At 51.1% G+C, this 19448-nt stretch overlaps 7 protein-coding genes across 7 annotated transcripts; 4 read left to right on the top strand and 3 right to left on the bottom strand.

The window, feature by feature from the left end:
• Positions 1 to 80: 80 nt before the first annotated feature.
• SCP_0901540 (hypothetical protein) lies at positions 81 to 2802 on the bottom strand (the record flags this gene model as incomplete). The annotated part of the gene is made up of 2 exons (XM_027761387.1): positions 81 to 2128; positions 2187 to 2802. The coding sequence occupies 2 exons, from the start codon at positions 2800 to 2802 to the stop codon at positions 81 to 83; spliced, it is 2664 nt and encodes an 887-aa protein (XP_027617188.1).
• An 832-nt stretch (positions 2803 to 3634) lies between these two features.
• Positions 3635 to 4578, top strand: SCP_0901530 (hypothetical protein; the record flags this gene model as incomplete). The annotated part of the gene is made up of 4 exons (XM_027761386.1): positions 3635 to 3664; positions 3717 to 3799; positions 3854 to 3941; positions 4048 to 4578. 4 exons carry the CDS (start codon positions 3635 to 3637, stop codon positions 4576 to 4578), a joined length of 732 nt encoding a protein of 243 aa, XP_027617187.1.
• A 529-nt stretch (positions 4579 to 5107) lies between these two features.
• Positions 5108 to 7527, top strand: SCP_0901520 (exocyst complex component Sec6; the record flags this gene model as incomplete). The annotated part of the gene is made up of 4 exons (XM_027761385.1): positions 5108 to 5398; positions 5454 to 5846; positions 5900 to 7394; positions 7457 to 7527. 4 exons carry the CDS (start codon positions 5108 to 5110, stop codon positions 7525 to 7527), a joined length of 2250 nt encoding a protein of 749 aa, XP_027617186.1.
• A 174-nt stretch (positions 7528 to 7701) lies between these two features.
• On the bottom strand, positions 7702 to 10554 carry SCP_0901510 (Glutamine-dependent NAD(+) synthetase; the record flags this gene model as incomplete). The annotated part of the gene is made up of 17 exons (XM_027761384.1): positions 7702 to 7829; positions 7883 to 7907; positions 7957 to 8040; positions 8094 to 8222; positions 8279 to 8345; positions 8409 to 8502; positions 8553 to 8590; positions 8650 to 8756; positions 8810 to 8945; positions 9000 to 9177; positions 9229 to 9380; positions 9432 to 9778; positions 9837 to 9954; positions 10004 to 10092; positions 10152 to 10347; positions 10400 to 10484; positions 10536 to 10554. 17 exons carry the CDS (start codon positions 10552 to 10554, stop codon positions 7702 to 7704), a joined length of 1992 nt encoding a protein of 663 aa, XP_027617185.1.
• A 749-nt stretch (positions 10555 to 11303) lies between these two features.
• Positions 11304 to 12353, top strand: SCP_0901500 (acyl-CoA N-acyltransferase; the record flags this gene model as incomplete). Its single annotated transcript, XM_027761383.1, has 7 exons — positions 11304 to 11337; positions 11423 to 11476; positions 11539 to 11710; positions 11769 to 11847; positions 11911 to 12057; positions 12120 to 12170; positions 12228 to 12353. The coding sequence occupies 7 exons, from the start codon at positions 11304 to 11306 to the stop codon at positions 12351 to 12353; spliced, it is 663 nt and encodes a 220-aa protein (XP_027617184.1).
• A 558-nt stretch (positions 12354 to 12911) lies between these two features.
• On the bottom strand, positions 12912 to 15104 carry SCP_0901490 (Efflux pump FUS6; the record flags this gene model as incomplete). The annotated part of the gene is made up of 9 exons (XM_027761382.1): positions 12912 to 13361; positions 13417 to 13512; positions 13571 to 13839; positions 13894 to 13940; positions 13995 to 14204; positions 14261 to 14369; positions 14428 to 14470; positions 14525 to 14667; positions 14729 to 15104. 9 exons carry the CDS (start codon positions 15102 to 15104, stop codon positions 12912 to 12914), a joined length of 1743 nt encoding a protein of 580 aa, XP_027617183.1.
• A 1790-nt stretch (positions 15105 to 16894) lies between these two features.
• SCP_0901480 (Serine/threonine-protein kinase ksp1) lies at positions 16895 to 18465 on the top strand (the record flags this gene model as incomplete). The annotated part of the gene is made up of 7 exons (XM_027761381.1): positions 16895 to 16940; positions 17005 to 17153; positions 17209 to 17457; positions 17510 to 17800; positions 17857 to 17895; positions 17947 to 18243; positions 18310 to 18465. The coding sequence occupies 7 exons, from the start codon at positions 16895 to 16897 to the stop codon at positions 18463 to 18465; spliced, it is 1227 nt and encodes a 408-aa protein (XP_027617182.1).
• Between the last annotated feature and the right edge of the window lie 983 nt (positions 18466 to 19448).

Below are 19448 nucleotides of genomic sequence, written 5' to 3'. Positions count from 1 at the left end.
TTGCAGGGATATCTAGATGAGTGAAGTGAAATAAAAGGAGAGCACACAGAGACATTATGATCAGAAACGAACCATGTTGGCTACTTTCGTCGTTGTTGTTGCTGCCACACAGCCAGCGGGACATCCTCGTCCTCGCTGCCGTGCCGGTGCTGCACCACTGCGTGAGCACTGGCACCTTTCTTCACTTTCCCATTTATCTGTGGCATCGGCGGCACAGGCGGGACTGCAGAGGCAGACAACGAACGGCCAGGTACTCTTTGACCGCTATATGGTTGCTTCTCCTGCGCGGGTGTGTACCTGTTCCCAGCTGGAGGCGATCGCGTACGCCGTGGACTCGATTGCGCAGATAAAGATGGTGGAGACGTGGCCCGTGGTGGAGGTGAGGATGAGGTATGATTTCGAGCGACCGACGGAGCGGAGCCAGTTGAAGACAGCCATGTCTGCTCAACGGCGGCAGGCGACATCGCACCAGGTGGGAGCTGCGGTGTACCTGTCACCATCGTGGGGTATTGGCGACTCTGCGACATATCATAGTACCGGTTATTTGGGGTCTGTGGCTGTGGCTGGACCAATTGTACAGAATACGGAGACGGCGCACTCGAGGATGTTCTACTGGAAGATGCTGCTGGGTATCCAAGCATTGAGCCATTGGCCCCTACCGGGGCAGACAACGGGCGAGCCATGGAGGGAGTAATGCCAGGTACGTTGCCTGGTGCCCCGTACCCATATTCCTGTTCCATAACTCGATGCTGCATCTCGTACTGTGGACCTCGTACGGGTATTTCTGCTCTTCGCGCTCCAGGAACAGGAGAACCACCGCCAGGCGATTTGGTGAGGCTGCCCCGACGTGATTCTTTCTTCTGCTCTGCCTGTTCCTTCTCTAGCCGTTCTTTCTCTCCGCGCTCTCGTTCTTCCCGCTCCTTCTGATCCCGCTCGCTCTGTTCATCCTCAGCCGCAGTGCCCGCCGTTTGTGCTGGAGTTCCGTTCGGTTGTGGCTGATTCTGCTGCTGTTGCTTGTTGATAATGCCCAGATACCAGAACATCAGATTGCTGATTAGAACCTGCTCATACAATGGTCGGCGCGGATTCGCGAGCTTGATATGGCTCAGTCGGTAGATCGCCCGCTCGACGTGAATGGGATACCGTGCATAAGCATTGGCGAGCTGCGGCGAGGGTGGAGGAACGTAGTTCTTGGACGATTTGGACGCACCGAGGAGTGCTGCTGCTGTCTCCCGTCCATTGGTACTGATGCCAAGAGACGGCGGAGACTCCTCCTGCTTCTTCTTGGCCCCGAACAGCGAACCAAAGAAGCCGCTCTCCTTTTCCTTGTCGCGATCTCGAATCTCCTTGTCTTTGTGGTGTTTCTTTCCACCTTTATCACCGCCCCATTTACCAAACAATCCTTTCTTGTCCTTCTCTCGCCGCTGCTCGGACGCACTCGGTGAAGGAACGTAAGATGGGCGAGATGATGAAGTACTTTCACGAGGTTGAGTAACACTCTCATTTGTACGCGCAGATGAAGGAGGTTCGGGTGACGGAGACCGTTGTGGCACGGTCGGTGCGGATACGGGAGGGACAACGCGCTGGGGCTGAGGATGGTGGAGGATGGGCGATAATGTGGATTCGGAGATAGCCTCGGGCACAGGCTCTAGGACATGCGAGGGGGAAGGAATGACGACAGGTGGAGGTAAAACGAATGTGGGCGCAGGCTCTGGAGTTGTAACCAAAGTGAAAGGTTCCACGTCCTCAGAATCATCCGTGGCGTATGCATCGTAGATCGAAGACTCCTCACTATATGATTCTGGTCGAGGTAATGGCGGGACCTCGGGAACTTCTGGTATCTCTGTCTTCCAACTGAGCTCGGGGAGACTGAGGTCGCCCTCGCCATGATCGCTCGACGACATGTCGCTCGACGTGCGTGATTCTTCAGGAGGTAGAGTCCCCGAACGGGTTACGGATTTGCGCCGGCTGCGCGTCGTTGTGAAACGATGCGCACCCTCCCCAGTCTGGCCGGGCTTCCTGATTTTGGTGCGCGCTGCACGACGTAGGATTTGACCGGGGCGGGGCACGATAATCGGAGAATCTGCATCATCGCCCATGTCCGGCATGTCATCCATCTGGTCGATGACTGCGCGCGCACGGTCAACACAACCGGGCTCGCAGAAGTAACAGAGGACGGAAAATACCTGACGGAGCGACGTTCAGACTGAGGCTCCTCCTTAGCACGCTCCTCAATCGTGACGAATCATCACTCTGCGACGCCTCCTCTGCCAGCTCCTCCAGCTTCTGTAGGTCATTGATTGTCAGCTGCGGTCCGGAATTTGCATATACGCTCGTTCGGTTCCGTCGGATGGGGATGACCTTCTCGTCTTCCACGCCATCGTTCGCCGAAGGTTTGTACTGCCTGCTCAGCATGGATTTCTTTCTGCTCAGGCTGTTTGATGAGCTGATCGTACTAGAGCGCCCGAGGACGCCCACTTCGTCCACAGGTGCGCGGGCATGCTCTTTGAGGAACGCGCGAAATTCAGCGGGTGCGATCTCGGGATGTAGGCGCGCTGGTACCCAGAAGAGATGGAATGGATCGTCCTGGGCGTTGACATGGCTGCTTTCGCTGCTGTCCTCATTAGAGCTGCTGCTGGAGTCATCTGTAGGCGTCCAATAGCCCACAGGGGAGGTAGGAGATGAAGCGTTGGGTAAATCAGGATCCAAGATGAGGGAGCCAGGTCCACCCGCAGTCGAACGCCGTCTGATATCACGGAGAGCTTCGACCTCCTGCTGGATCTCATACTCGGAGGGCTGCATGGCAGGCTAGTGATACACAGACTGTAAGGTAAATCCAGATAGACAAGAAGTAGGGTACTCGCCTGAAGATCCGCCAGTTTGGACGTGAAGTTGTCGTCGCCGAGGTGAGCGACCAGAGAACGAGCTCACCGTCTCGTCTCGTGCCGTCGCGGTCAAGCAACAGCTCAGATTTGCGTGTGGCGCGGCACGTATGCCGAAAATAACTCCGCTCCTCCGCCGGAATTTACCTCAGCTGCTTGCTCTCAGCATCGTTTTGCCAACGTTGGCATGTTGTCCATAACTTGTTCCGAATACCTGTGCTGACCGTCAAATTTTCAAAGATGACCGTCTGCCAATTTTGTTCTAAACCTTTGCAGAAACCGCGAGAAGAAGGGATGGTCATGCCGAATATTTTACCACATTAGTCACTAGCCTGCCGTCATCTCCGTGACCTTGCTTGTCGCAAGAGGGAATTCCGAAGGTGTTCCAACTTGGTTCCAACTGAATCCGAGTCACTTATACATTGTACGTGCGGACACCAACTTGCCATGGAGCGTGGGCCGCCTCTTCATCTTCTCCCTTGACCCCACTGATCTTTTCAGTATAACAGTGCTTCTGTCGAAGACATCATCAAGGCTATCTGGGCACCGTACTCGAGCTCTTTTGACAAAGGCAACATCGCCTTCGACGAGCTCCAGCTCGTCTACTTGGTAACCCCACTCTTCTTGTCAGTCATCCGGCTTGCCCAAACGTCCACTCAATACCCTTCTCGATCGCGTACGCGAATGTGAAAGCCAGCTCACAACACTCAAGAACACATAATCTATATCTCAGCTTGCTACGTGTGAGGAAGATGAGTTTCACTTTGTTCTTAGGATACCTAGTGAGTAGTTTCCTTGCGATTGTGTACTGCACTCGTTCAGACTACTATTAAGGGGAGTCACATGTGGCAGCCCACCTGGCCGCTGTCAAGAACGCACGCGATGCACTGTCCCCGTCCTAATGTCACGGCATTCAGGTACGAACAGGAGGAGCACCCCATCTACAATGGATGACCCGAAAATTGTCGCAGTTCGCCGATCGTCCTTTACGATAGCGCCTTCGCTAAGCTCAAAAATGTGTTGTACGATCTGCGAGAGGCACAGCCGGACTGTGACCGTGTGGCTGCGACGGCAAAGTTCTTTCTGCGACGAACATATACCACTCGGAGTCGGAACGCGAGAGCGCGATCTTCGACCATATCGAACATCTGTTCGACATCACTAGGGTCGGGGAACCGACAACTACCGACAATCCCTCTTCCGCGTCACGTTCAACCGCAAACTCGTGCGCGTTAAGTTCTGCGAGGCGTACATCGAGCGCGCTCACCGCACGCTTGCCGATATCGGCCTCGCACCGAAGCTATACTTCTGCGCCCAGGTCCGTGGGCGCGTCAATATGGTTATAATGGAATTTGTCGAGGGCCGCGACGCGCACCACCAGTTTAACGGTGAAGAGCTACCTCCGGGCGTCATGCGCGACGTGAAGCTCGCGGTGGAGGAGCTGCACCGCTTGGGCCTCGTCTTCGGCGATCTGCGCCGCTCGAACATCATGATCGTCACCAAGGACTTCCACGCGGTCAAAGCGGCGAGGACTGGGAAGCAGAAGGCCGCACTGGCAAGTGCAGGTTTGGGCGCGATGTTGATCGACTTGACTGGGCTGGGGATGACCGTCAGGCGCAGTACCCAGCACTTCTCAATGATCCGGGAGAGATCAGTTGGGCGGACGGTGTCGCGCCTGCAGCTGCGGCACGTATGAAGAAGCGGCATGACCTGGACATGATTGAGAAACTCCATCGACGTCGGTCGGTGAGTCAAGTGCAGTCCGCAAATAGTCAGCTAAATTCATGTTGACGTTGAGTCGTGTAACAATTAGTGTTTTGTACATTAGGCTCAATCAAGCATACACAAGGAGGTGAGGAGACCAGTCTCATACCAAGAACCGTCCGCGTCCGCGTGGACGTTATCAGAGGGGTTTGCTTCGAACCTAGTGAGGAGACCTTGACAAGCAAGGGGATGGCTGCCAGTGTTACATCAACTAGAATAGGACACAAATTCTGTTCTTTGTTCGGTTATAACGTTCGTGCACCGCAGAGCGGGCCAGAGCAATACCTATAATATTGGAAGTGCGAACATACCTGATTCAACTACTCCAGATTGTAATTACTGAGTACATAGTGGTAAAGCTACGGAGGGAGATGAGATCTGTGAGCACTACCGGCACCGACCACAATAACGCAGCATAGTTACTGCGCTCATGTTGTGCACCTATTCACTACTGACCTCCCATGTCGGCTCCCACCATATCTGCAGCACAAGCAGTCGGTGAATATCTGCAGCACCCAGATGACCTCGTCAAGATCGTCGCGTTCAGGAAGAAATTGGAGAAGGAGAAGGCATCCATCGACGCGCGGCTGAAAAGCGGCGTCAAGGAGCAGTTAGATGCTACACGGGAGGGCCTGCGGAAGCTCTTCAGCACCAGGAGCAATGTTCAAGCCATCAAAGACGAGATGGAAACAGTGGACAGGCTCTGCAACGATCCTCAGAATGTTGTGCCAACGTTTGACCAAATTAGCAGGGTATGTAATAAACAACTCCTGTGATTACTGTATAGCAACTGATGAATGGACGAAGGTTTCCATAGTTCACCGGAACTTCGGACAAACGGAGGAGATGGTGAACAACCTCGTCGAAATGAGCAATCACATCGACATGCTGGAGGAGCTACTTGCGGCAGACAGTAACGATATCTTGGGCCCGGCGCCCAACCTCCTGCGTATACACTACCAGATCAATAGGCTGGAAGCATTCCGCAATCAGACGATGCAGCAGGCGAAGAAGTCATCCATGGACACGAGGAGCACGCTGACCCGCTGGTTTGACCGGTTGAACAAACTCATTGTCGCTTTCGATGCGTACATCATCGAGCTTGCGCAGCATATCCTTCCACTCGTACGCGCGGGGAATGCGGAAGTTATCGTGAAGTTGATCAAGATCGCAGAAATTGAGGGAAGAGAGGACGAGAAGGTGCCTACCGGGTTATCTTCTGCCAAAAAGTTACCGCTCATGCTTTGAACCAGGCGATAGCAATCAAACTTGTCAAAAAAGTGGCTAAGATGGATGCTGCCTCTAAATTCCGATCCCTTCAAGCCAACGCGCGGGTCATTAAGCACTACCGCTCAAATATCATGAAATGCATCACTGAGTCTATTAAATCCAGTTTCGACGAAGCGTATGCCCGCGACGGGAACAATCCCGCAGGGTTTCTCGAAGATCTCGGCTGGGTATACCAGGACCTCCTCCGCATCGAGAGCGACGTTGTGCCATGTTTCCCTTCTTCCTACGACATCTACTCATTCTATATTCGCGAGTATCATAAAGCATTGAACGCAACGTTGCTGAAGGTGCTGCGGTCCGAACCCGAGGCAAGCGTGCTTCTCACAATGCACGCCTGGGTGAAGGAGTACAAAAAGAACATGACGGAGCTAGAAGTCAATCCGGACTTGCTCGAGCCGCCTCTGCTCGACGGGAAGGAGCAGAACCTCATCGAGGACTACCTCAAGCTCATCATCAAGAAGCTGGATGAGTGGACTACGAACCTCATGCGCACCGAGATCGCCGCCTTCACGGCGCGCGAGGAGCCCCCGGAGGTCGACAGCGACGGTCTCTATGGCATGCAGGGTGCCGTGATTCTGTTCCAGATGGTGAATCAGCAGGTCGACCTGGCGCTGGACAGTGGGCAAGGTATGATTCTCGCCCGCGTCGTCGAGGAGGTAAACGGCGTCATGCGCGGTATGCAGGAGCAGTGGACGAAGCTCGTCGATGCTGAGTACAAGAAGCATATCGAGAAGCCGGAGGAGGTCGCGGGCGGGCTGGTCGAGTACTGCATTGCGCTCGCCAACGACCAGCTCAAGTCCGCGGACTTCGTCGAGACGCTGTCCGCGCGCGTAGAGCCGCTCGTCTCGAAGAAGTACCAGGCGACTATCCACGATCAGCTGAATGATGCGATGGACGGGTGCCTCGACGTGGCGAAGAAGTGCACACAGACCCTCATTGACATCGTTTTCAACGACCTGAAGCCCGCAACGAAGCAGCTCTTCCAGTCGACATGGTACGACGGGATCACAGCGCAGATCATGGAGACCATGCGCGACTATATGACGGACTACCAAGCCTACCTCAACCAGGCGCTCTTCGAGCTCTTGGTCGAGGATATGGTTGACGTCTACCTCGTCACATACCTGACAGCCCTTGCGAACGCGTCGAAACTGAAGATACCCGCTGCGACGGACCGAATGAAGGAGGACATCAATGAGGCGTACAAGTTCTTCAGCACGTTCAAGCCGTTGAAGGATCTACAGCCCCAATTCGAGATTCTAGAGATGGTCCTCGCTCTCCTCGAGGCTTCACCGTCCCTTGTATTCCTCTCATACTGGTCGTTTGCCAAGGTGCACGGCCCCAACATCCCATTCGTCGAATCGTTGATGAAAGCTCGCGAGGATCTGGATCGGTCAGCTGTAAGTGAAGTCATGGAGAGTGTAAAGCGGAAGGTCAAGGAAGAGGGCCTCACTGACCGTTAGTGTTTTTTGTCGATCATTTTTTTTGCTGTCGCTGATGTCCCTCCCTTCGTTATATAGCTGAAGAGCCTACAATCATGAAGAAGATTGCGATCCAAGGTGCATTCTCGCGGTTCTTAGCTCGCAGCTAATGATCACACGTAGCAATGTACGTCCGCAGTCATTAAGTTACACTGTTGGCATCAGGATATTCACCCTCACAACAGACAACTGTGTCGACATTTTCTGCGTTATTCTAGCATATATGTATCTATCGGAACCGTACACGTCTGTATCTATACTTAAACTTCTAACTTCCTTTTACCTCACTCTGGCTTCGACTTGATTGTATCCGAATCACTGGAACGGTCAGGTAGCTTCGCTGCCAGTTCATCGATCTTCTTGAATTGCCACGGGAAGCGCGATGGATAAAGGAAGGGACGCAAGTCGAACCCTGTGAACATTGATGTCAGACCGTATGCACAATCCCCACGTGCACTGGCTCACTGTTGTCGTCCGGACTGTATTGCTCCTACGAGAAAATGAGCCTCTGGGACGAATGTGAGGAAGTGTCGACTTACAGCATGGTACGACGGTGTCAACGTTGTCATCTTATGTCGGTTCCTTGCATACTCGAAGAAGAAATGCTTGACTTTGTCCGCGATCTGATAACAAAATACTCAACAAGGGTACAGCTGCGAGCGACAAGCTGACTGACCTGCACGGGGGAGAGAATGGAGCCCCATTCATGCACCAGCTTCGTGAACATGCTGTACGGCCCACATTTCTCGACCTTCCGCAGCCGCCCGAAAACTGAGAGTTCATCGTAGGTCATGCCCATATCAGCCTGGAATGAACAGACAGAGTCAACAGTGACAACTGTATGCGTTACACTGTTCTGACCTCATCAGCTTGAACGTAGGTCTCCGTGATGGGTTCCAACTCAGCCGTCGGAACAGCCTCGAGGAAGCTGGCAAGCGAACATCGCGTCAGTACACCTTTGTCTCGAGTCGACAGGATGAGGGAAGCATACTTTGTCAAGATAGGAAGATCGAATGCATCCCGTGCATAGGCGATGAACCTCTTCAGGTCGGTCTTACTAATCGCACCGATGGGATTGATGTCCGCTGCAAGAACGTGTGAGAGAGAACATTGCAGTCATGACAAGATATCGCACCAGATGAGCAGTCATACTTCGTAAAGTAGCCTCGCAAACTGTCATGAAACGCCAGCAGTCAAAATTGGAGGCAAAATTCTCGGAGGGACGACCTCACCTCTCGTCTACGTTGGCACTGCCGAGGACCAGGAGACCACCAGTCCGTCCTCTAACCCAGGGAAGCAGTTGAGCAAACAAGTAGGCAAGCAACATACGTAGCCGCGCCTGCAATCAACTCATCGTACACATTTTATCAATATCGACGGGCACCTACTTACCTGAATGTTCTGCAACGCAAGATTCTCCGCTGCAGAACCTCCGTGGATGCGATACTGGGGCTTCATGCCTGTCACGAAAGAGAAAAGGCTGCGGACCGCGCTGACCAACGTGTCCATATTCAGATCGGTGTGATAACTACCAAGCCTCTGCGTAAGCGCAAGCTTCATTATGACCAATATCAGTACGCACCTGCCTACTGCTTGAGCCAAGTCCTTTGCCCTTTGCCTTGTCTCTACACTCGAATTCTCAGTGCCCATGTAGCATGTGTGGAAGATTCTATTTGTGAACTCCCGAGCATCGATTGGGACGTAGGTCGAGTCCTCGGGCTCCCCGGCGATGCGTCGAGCATCAGAAATAACTTGCTTGTCTGCGACTAGGTGAGCACGCAAACACGCGAGGAGACAGAGGGAGTGCAAACCTCCTTTGCTCGCCGCCTCAGCGACAAGTCTGCACATCGAATATACGATGACCGAAGTCGCGCAACTATCGATGCCACCACTGAGGGGAACAAAGTACCCCTGTGTCCGCGAGCGTCGCAGGTAATCCCAAAGCCAGCATGCCGGTCCGAGGCTGTGTCTTGTCAGTGCGTGTGGGATGAATGGGATAAGTAAGGCCACCCACGCAATCTCCTCTTCCGGCTTGTGATATCTGACCTCATACGCCGGGCTAATAACGAGATCATACGGATCTTTCTCCTTGAAGAACTCACCATCGGAAAGTGCAAAATCGACTTCAATACGCTGATAGCGCTCTGCACCTGCTGCCTGCATACTCCGGCTGCTGACAGCCCTGTGGGAACGGACATCCTCGAGGTCGATCGTGGCAGTGACGACCTCGACGTCCTGCAAGGAGAATTGGGAACCTTGAGCCACGACGCGCCCGTTGACTGCAATCATTGCGCAACCGTCGTAGTACAGCCGGTCACCGTCGCACCCCTGCTGGTTGGCATATAAATAGATACCTCCCAGCTAAACAACAAAATCAGAATGAACAGCAGCATAAATGCTTAGACTTTGGACTGTTTACCTTCATCGTCGCCTCCTTGATGAGTTCAACTCGCCTGTAGAGCTTGCGAAGTTCGTGATGACTGCCGCTAGAGTTAGTGAAAACCTCAACTCCATCCAGGCCCATCAGAACATGAGGACTTCATGTCGAAAGTCAACTTCCGTTGCTAGTACCGACATAGCACATACCTGCCGGGTGTGAACAGTTCTTCACATAGCTCGACACCAATGCATGTATCTACAGTGCTGACGACGGCATCACCGAAAGGCACCTTGGTCTGTTTGGGGTGTTTGGTTACTTTCCATTTAAGAATGGCATGACAACGGCACCGCATACCTGACCCGTGACAGCATGTATTATCCTCGGAAGATAGTGGTCCTCGACTTGCCTGTGTTTCATCCAGGGAGTGAAGAACCTCAGTTCACGATAGTTTCCATCGTTTGCCAACCACATCTTGGGGCGAATGAGGAGGATATTCTTGTTGTGAATTATGATACGGCAGTTATAGATCACATTCTTGTGCATGACAGGCCTGGAAACCTCGTCACGACACCAAACAGAGAGAGTTAACACAGAAGATTTACATTCCAATGTCGCACACGATATCTTCCGCCTCCTCCGATTCGAGGATCTTGGCGAGCACCTCCCACGAGTGTAGAGCCGTATCGCCTTGTTGCACAAATCAACGAGTGAATATTTATCGTAATGCAAGATACTCACCTTCGAGGAAGTGGTCCATACACCCATAACCCCTAGTCTACTTCAACCCGTATCCGCTGAGTCGTGCACGGAACACGCACGTTATCTCTAGCTCTGGTCCGACACGTAAAGTGGCCCCTCGCTCCTTTGCAATCCTGCAGCTGGCAAGGATACGCTCAAGGTTCCCCTGCAACATGCATGTCATGCTTGTGCGGCATATGCAATAACGTCATAACACACCTCGAAATCCAAGGCCCACTGGTTTAGGGAGCTGGAACGCGGGACTGTTGGTCAAAAGAGAATCCTAGATTACGCTAAGCGTACCATCTGACATTCTGGCAGATCAGATATATGAAAACATCTGCATTATGTTAATACTCACGTTGCGACAGTAATCGGATGACCCATGGGTGACTTGAACGCAAGACGAACGATGCACGGTCAAGAGAACTAGCTAGTGCCCGTCTGATAGATATGCCGGAATGACAGACTTTGCCTAGGAACACAGCTCGGAGAGTCCTCGCAAGTCATGACACCCAAATGACACCCGCGAACAATTTCCGAATCTCGGCATCTGAGATCGCCACGATCTTCACTTTATTCAGTCAGGCTTCACTGCAGATGTATTCCTTGATCGTGTTCGCTGGGTAATGAGTACCACTACGAACTAATTTCGGTTGATGGAGGGCTGTAATTTCACAATGGCATTCTTTTAGCGCCGGGACTGTATGCGTGACCGAAGCGTAAGTCCGATTGCACTAGTACTTCTGCTCTTGTGAAACAGAAAACATGGTACAAATTCGTCGATTAACTGATCCTACATGTACGTCTTTTCCTACAAGAATCATTTCAGGAAGAATCACAGTGCTGATCATTTTTTTGTTACTCTGATTTTTCCGCGATCACAGCTGCAGCGGCGTTCGACCGTGCAGCTGAGGTCCTGGTTACGGCATTCGAGCAGGGTAACTACATATTCTACGCCTAGAGTTTTATGGAAAAACTCATACGAACACCGTCATTACAGACCCGTTTACAATCGCATGCACAGGCGGGGAAAAGACCTTGATATTCACATTTCTGCGGGCTTTGATTGCGGCAGTTGCTCTCGCAGGAGAAGTCTGGGTTGCCAGTCAAGGGGACCAAGACTTTGTTGGCGTCGCTTCCTGGGTATATCCAGATCGACTGCTCAATGACTCGTTCGTAGCCCTTCCCGCCGTTGTGATCGCGTATAAAAGCCTTATCTTCGTCGGATAGGCCAGATCAAGGTGAAGCTGGTATGAACGCGCTGTTTGCGTCGTTTCCCGCCGAGCTTGTCGAGTGGTGGATGCTCACTGTTCGTCTGCATACTCCCGCAGTGAATGGCCCATTGTCTCATTTGTTCCTGTTGTCTTCTCAGTTAATTCCTACTATGGACGAACAGGAAGCAGAACAGCTCGGGCTCGGTATCAGGCAGGATTCTTACAACGTGTACGCAGTCGGTGTCCACCCGCAGTACCATAAAGAGAATATCGCTCGGGCATTGCTGAAAGTCGTAGAAGACAAGGTAGTTTGATCGTTCTGAACCGCCTGACGATGCTTAGGAATTAATTCGATTGTGCCTGCTAGGCCAATTCGCAGGGGAAGCTGATTACCTTGGGATGCACATCTGAAACCAATGTAAAGCACGTTCGACATTCTGCGATTCGAAAGTCCAACTTATTACCTCTGTCGTAGGTCGAAATTTACACTAAGCTAGGATACATTGCCAAAGGTCCTCCTGTACCTATTACCGGGCTGGGGACAACGGGTTCCTTTCCATCCTATTTAATGGCGAAGAGGCCGGCAGCTCAGTTCAAGTAACAAAGCTGTTGATGTGCTGCGCCTCTCGAGCACGGAAGCGGGCAGTCAGTGCGTATCGCTCCCAAGTAGACATCGTACGCCGGCTCAACGTTTGACAGCGCTTCGCACTTCTTTGCAGCTGTCTGCTTCTGGCCTGGAATATATGTAACATATCTATTGAGTTTTTTATGACAGACAAGATCTTCCGGACGTGATTAACTCCCACTCCATGCCGGCGAACGTGTATCCGACGTTGCTGTCGATCTAACTTAGGTTATAGAGAGGAACGACTCTTTCTTACTATCTACTAGAGGCTGGTTAACGAGCCTAGTGCTCGTCATATTTCTAGAGCTGAGGGGCATGTCGTACTGGGAGAGATAATTGGACACGATGGGTATTATAGCGATTATTGTATACATTCTATGATTGAGATCCTCTATGATTTATTACCCTATTACCGACATCAACACCGTGAAATCTTCATGATGTCAGGATGACTTTAGCCATGGATGATACCTTCTCGTCAACCCTGTGGTTCTCGTCTTGTAACGAGTGCCCCGTGTTCGTAGTGTGGTGCGCTTACATCTCCGTGACATGCGTCTCGTCTTGAGCAGCATCATTTTCGTCATCGGCTTCCTCCCTAGCAAATTGCACGTCAAGCCGCGACGTCGACGTCTCACCGGTATCCACGGTATCATCTGAGACAGCCTTCTCCGTGTCCTCAAGCGGCTCCTGCTCATGTAGACCATACGTGCCATCGGTGTACTTCAGCATCGGGATCTCCTTTAGGAGCAAGACTGACAGGAACCCAAGGCCGCAGATGCCAATCATCGTCTTCCACACTGTAGCCATGCTCGAGGCGAACGCGACGCGGACCTCCGTGCGCAGCGGCTCCGGGAGTGTGGGGATAATGGGGATCGCAGAGTACGCGATCTCTGAGCCCTGAGGGAACTGAGAGGCGAAGGCAGCTGGAATATTCCTCTTGAGCTCATTCTGCAGGATCGTGCTGGAGATCGTGATGCCCCACGTCTATCGAGAAATGGTGAGCACAACTGCGATGGGAACAGCATGCAAGGGCGTGTACCTGGCCAAAGGCCCGCAGGAATGCAAAAAATGCTAGAGCGGAAGCGGTTCGCTCCACAGGAAGTGGGGCCAATATCGCGAAAACGGTGGAGGCGTACTGCGCAAAAGCCATTTCAGGAACTTCCAACAATCGGAGCGCAGAAAACTTTGATCACAATAAGACCAGTCCCTGCAGCAGCAACGATCTGGAACCCGATCCATTGGCTTGCATCACTGTTGGCTTTGAGGAGGCATAATAGGCCGAGGCCAATGATCATGAGAATCCAACCCATAGCATTGACGGGTCGATATTTATTCATGATCTGAACAGTGACACCGCAGATCATCGCGAACGGTGCGATCACAAGAGCCGTAGGCAGACTTTGCACGCCAGACCGGATGGGCGAGGCATTGAGACAAGCCTGAAAGTAGACGGGAAGATAATCTGACATGTGCAATTGTCAAGATGGTTCGAAAGAACACTAGGAGGGAAACTCACAAATAACCGAGATGCTTGCTAGTCCGTGAACGAATGTTCCCACGAAGCTGGAAGCACACATCAGGCGTGAATAACAGTGAAGTTGAACTCAAGGGACATACCCGCCGAGACTCGTGCGGTTGGTCACCACCTCCCAAGGAATGGTAGGCTCGCGAGGCACCTTAGCCTCGAATACAAAAAATGCACCAATCAGAACCAGCCCAATGATCAGAGGGGCCAGGACGTTAGCCGAACTCCACGGATACTGAATACCACCCCACGTAAGGCCAATGATCACCAACGTCGATCCAGCCATGATAATTGCACTACCTCTGTCGGTGAAATGGTGTCAAGAGCAGTACAAGAAGTTGGAAGGAGAAATACTGACGACCAGTCAACACGTGCCAACTTCGTCAGAATTGACCCATTCGGAGACCGGACGCGAAGGAAGATAACAACAAGCGCAAATGCAACACCGGTGAGAGGAAGATTCATATCTGAACAATATTGTACCTTGAATGGGGAGGGCGCAGCGACAAAGAGGTATGCACTCACAGAAAAGCCATCTCCAAGCTCCATGTTGGGCGAAGGCACCGCCCTGAGTGTAGAGAATCAGCGCAACGATTCGTAAGTCGTGAAACAAAATACGCACTACTGGAGGTCCAATGCCAGAAGCCACAGCCCATACCAGGCCAATTAAACCTTGATAAACGCCACGCTCCGCCAGTGGTACAAGATCTGACACGATGATCTCAGTCAGGTTGATGATGCCTCCTCCACCAATCCCTTGCACAGCTGGTTTAAAGATGATGGTATTGAACTACGGCTGGAAACCAAATGAGACAAAGGAACTCACCCCGCGCAGCGATGAGCATGTGCATATTATGAGATGCACCAGCAATGGCACTACCCACAGCGAAGAAGGCGATGGAAACCAACATAATAGGCTTGCGCCCGAAAATATCCGCAAGCGATCCAGATAAGGGGAGAATAGCGGTACTGGTGAGAGCATAGGCAGAACCCACCCAAGAGAAGTCGTCGCCTCCATTAAGGGCCTTCGTGACTGTTGGAAGCGCAGTACCGACCGCCGTCAAGTCAATAGCACTTAGAAAGATGGAGACAGCTAGCGCGAGGAAGGACAGCCAGAAAGCAGATCCCTTCTTCGGCTTGCTATCCACTGGTGCGGCAGAGAGCGTAGCTGTTGGAATTGGTTTGCTCTGAGGCGACGACATGAGCGGGAGGAAGTTGCGATGCAGGACTACGGAAGATGGACGATGAGGACACACTTATATGAGTACATCCAGATCGTGCCCCCGCTGCGGGTAGTTTGAAACTTGTGAGATAACATGAGGAATTGGACTGGAATTCCATCGTTCCCTGCAGGAGGCCTTCTTTGGAATATAGGACTGCGCAGAATTCCCGGAATTCGACGAACACGGACGCTTTTCCTGTACCTTAATCAATGCGTCGGGGCGTGCACCGATGGCCGAGCGAAGTTCCAGTACTTTGACAGGCAGATTGGCGACGAGTGTAGACAGGTGTAGACCCCGGCGCTCACGTCACGTCACCATATTGCAGTACTTGACAACCCGGCGTTCCTAACTGGGACCCATGCCGGTAATATACTTACCTTCGGCGCAGATAATGTACATGGCAGACTAGACAAGTAGGAGGAGTTGGCCTGTTTGCAGTCAGTAAAGTGGTCAACAAAAGTCTCTAACGGCGCGTACTTATTTATATGCATTGACGCGACCATTGGACGCCAAATCGACCGCCCTCTCGATTGGCGACGGCTCAATACGGGATGAGCCCTGCTTGCTCCTGCTTGCCATCCATGTTCACAAGGTGATGTGGTTGAAACACCATCCCCAAGCGCTAAGCATTTAGAGGCGTCCAATCGTGCAACAACATTGCCAAAACAAACCCGAGTGTCCCGCGTTCAACACCACAGCTTGCCAGATAACATTACTCTGCCGTAAATAGTTGACCCAGTAGGGAGCCTGGATGGATGTATGAAACGTAGGTATGGCGGTTGTATAGCAGGCCGACATGTTTCCGTTCAACTGTTCATCATGATACAAGATAAACGCGTTGAGGGACGGGACAACGCTTGCATGGAGTGGACCTCATGCTGTGCAGCTGTGCCCAAAGAACAGAACAATCTTCGTCAAGCGGGAAAAACACGATGTCGAACGAACATCGGAGTGACGAATTTCCAGAGAAGTACAACTTGCATAGAGCGTTCGAGAGCACAGATCCAGCAACTGCAGAATATTGGCCCAGTAGAAGTCTGCTATTCCCTGAGAGCCAAGTTCGGGTGCCCTAGAGGCAACCTAGAGGTCACTTCAAGCGGAGGGAAGTGACGCGTGGGGTTTTCCAAGCCCCGAAGTCACTTCACTAGAAATCTGAGGTACAAGGACTCTCCCACCGGTCAGGATCCGGAGTATTCGGGAGGGACTAATAACAGACCGCTTTGGACCAATACAACTCGGCGACAAGAATGATGGCGAATGTCAAACGCACGCCTGGGATGAATACGCACGAACATCGCTCTGTGGGTGAAAGTCGTGCACCAGCGCTGGGGTACATGTCATGTAGATGTGGTATGTCGGCATCGATGCGCAGCGTAAAGACTATGCCGGGCTGCCGTGCTGAACTGCGAAAGGTACTGAACTTTAGTAATAGTAGCTTGCGCTGGATGCCTCTCTGCGGAACGCTCGCAGATGGCCGATGGCAATATGGATCGTAAGTGGGCGAGCATTGCGTACTTACAAACTGGGATCCTGTGCATCAATCGACATGATTTGACTCGGTTCGCTGCAACTGTGGAGTTGGCGAGCATATCAAGGAGCCTAGTTGTCTCATTGTTTTGGACACAGTACATGTACAAAGATCACTCGCTGAGTTAGAGATCAGACAACGTGCGCGTGAACGCCCAAGTCATATGACAGACGCGTCGCGTTCGCTGTGGCACGTGATCTATCGATGCTTCTAACGTTCATGTTCAGATCGCAACCTTTACATGCTCAGCGTAGCCAGAGAAAGGGAAGTAATCCTGAGGCACTCGGGTACGTCAGTCAATATTAGTGTTCTTTATCCGACTGTCTGGAGAGAAGTGGAATACCGCTGCAGTTTCTATATTCCTAGTGATGACGATCCAGATAATGCCTTCCGCGATGATTGGTACCATCTGTGCCAGCATTATGGTGGCAATATATTATGTCTATTGGTGGTATCACGAACGTAAGAAGCTTTATGAACTGCGCTGTATCCGACAAAAGGCGAGCGCTATTTGCTGTTGTCTCTTCCAGTCTCATTGACTCAAGTCTTGTTCAGCTACCTAGTGACCTCGATACGTGGAGAGTACCTGGAAGGACACGAGATGACGAAGAGAGAATCTGGGAAACTTTGGACCCAGTATTCCGAGACCGAGGGTTGACTCTCTGGCCCAATTCCTTTGGTTGCACTCTCAAGACTCCCGGCACAGCTTATCCCACCTCAAGTGGTTTCGCGTATGTCACACCGAATCGGAGCATCCTCAAGGGAATAGGTTCTGTGTACCACCTCATGTGCTTCGATTATACCGTACGTGCGCTCCTCCAAGACGTGTAATGTCATGACCTGACGAGTTGTGTAGAATCCTCTCACACGCATGGCGCGTACGCCGGATGGACATGATGTGGCCGTCCGCGTCATTGTCATCAAAAACGAAGGACACGAACATCTGAAGATCCTGAGGAAAATCGCCACAACTCCTCGGAGCCTGCTCAGTACTAATCACACTCTTCCTATGATCGCCGAGTTTGGATACGAGGACATCATCTTTGGAATCTTTCCTAGAGTTGGCAGCTCAATGAAGGAAGCATTCGGTTATTGGGCAAAAAATTCCATCGGGGACGTGATGGATATGCTTTTGCAAGCCTTAGAAGTGAGTGTCGTGTATCATATCTGACCCATCGGCCTAATGACAAGGTCTACGTGAAGGCTTTAGCGTTCATCCATGACATGAATATTGCGCACCGTGTGAGTCCATCAACACGGTTTGTTAACAACATCATTGATCCTATTTCCCAGGATGCGTTCCATGACAATTTTCTGGTTCAATGGCAGCCCGAGTCAATGCATTCCATGACCATTCCCACATCCCGCCCTCGTGTATACCTGATAGATTTCGAGGTGGCTGTGGAGTATCCAGAAGAATGCCCTCTGGCGGAACGTCTCACAACTGGATACCCTCTAGGTGGCTCTTTTCTTGAGCCTGCCATGTATTCTCGGCCTCTCGCACCTGAGATGACCACTAATAAGCCCTACTGCCCCTTCAAACTGGATGTCTGGCAGTTGGGCTACAGTTTTACTAGCGTTGAATTCAAGGTAGAATGGAGTTTGCTTGGTGTGTTGCATTATCAACTTGTTCTGACTGTGCATACTCTGCTTCAGACTACAATAACCGATATAGATACAATTCTGCATGATATGGTTCATGCTCAACCTACAGCTCGGAAGAGTGCAGGCGAGACATTAGCAATATTGAAAAATGTTATTCACAACATTCCACCAACTTCCTTGCTCATTTGTCCCAGCATTATAGAATAAATAACTACTTGCAAATCTTGTTCCCATGGTGCAGGCTGAGTCTCAGACAATGCATCTAAGTTTTTGAAAGCATGTTTTACAACAGACAACCTAACACTAGAAGATAATAATCTCACTTAGTATGATCACAAACATCCAAGAACTAAATGACTTCTGACCCTTCAGAGAACATGAGGCTTATCTTCATCTGTGAAGGTGTTAGTTGCATAAACAAAACTGTCAATTACTGAGTTATCAATGTTACTTGCTCCAAACCTGCTCTGAATCAATTCATTGCATTTAGCAATGAAGATCTCCCCATTTAGTGCTCTAAATTTGATTTTACATCTCTATTAAGAAGAAGACTAGCATTGAGCAGAGTGTATATTAGCATTCATAAACAACTAACTTTTGGCCAAATTATGGAGTTTGCTTGAAGACTGCAGCGATTTTTTCGATCTCAGACATATTGGATTTTTCCATTAGGAAAATTCCATTTTTACTTTAGCTCATTTTGTTCACTTTTTGGACTTATCCAAGGACAAGCCTGATAAGTACCAAGATCAGCTTGATTTGACTTGTACAAGCTCCAAAAGGGGCAATCAAGCTGTAATAAGTAGTAAAAAGTGACAAAGTCAAATTGGAATTTTCCTGATGTTGGCTATCTCTGTGCACCTGGAATTGAGACTAGGCTGATAGCAACTTGAACATGGATTGAACTTTGAGAAGGGAGGGCATCGATGAGGCCCACCAGCAAGTGATTCAAATACTTTCAGTGACTCCATTAGCGACTCAATTGCAACACTGTTCCACCTTGGGAGAGCAAAATGGATGTCAAAATCATGTATGATTGACATTGCAGGTAAGTTTATTATTCAGACTGAGGCCAAGTTGAAATGCATGCTCTTTCAAAGTTTTCACAAATTGTTTGCAAGATAAGACTCAATTGCTTCATGCAGGTGGCTGGCGCTCAAACTCAACTCAGACTTTAACTCTCACCAACA

This window comes from Sparassis crispa (genome assembly GCF_003851025.1).
Source record: "Sparassis crispa DNA, contig_000008F, whole genome shotgun sequence".
Classification (NCBI taxonomy): Eukaryota; Fungi; Basidiomycota; class Agaricomycetes; order Polyporales; family Sparassidaceae; genus Sparassis; species Sparassis crispa.
Note: the sequence above shows the minus strand (reverse complement) of the source record. Positions and strands in the feature narration are given on the sequence as shown.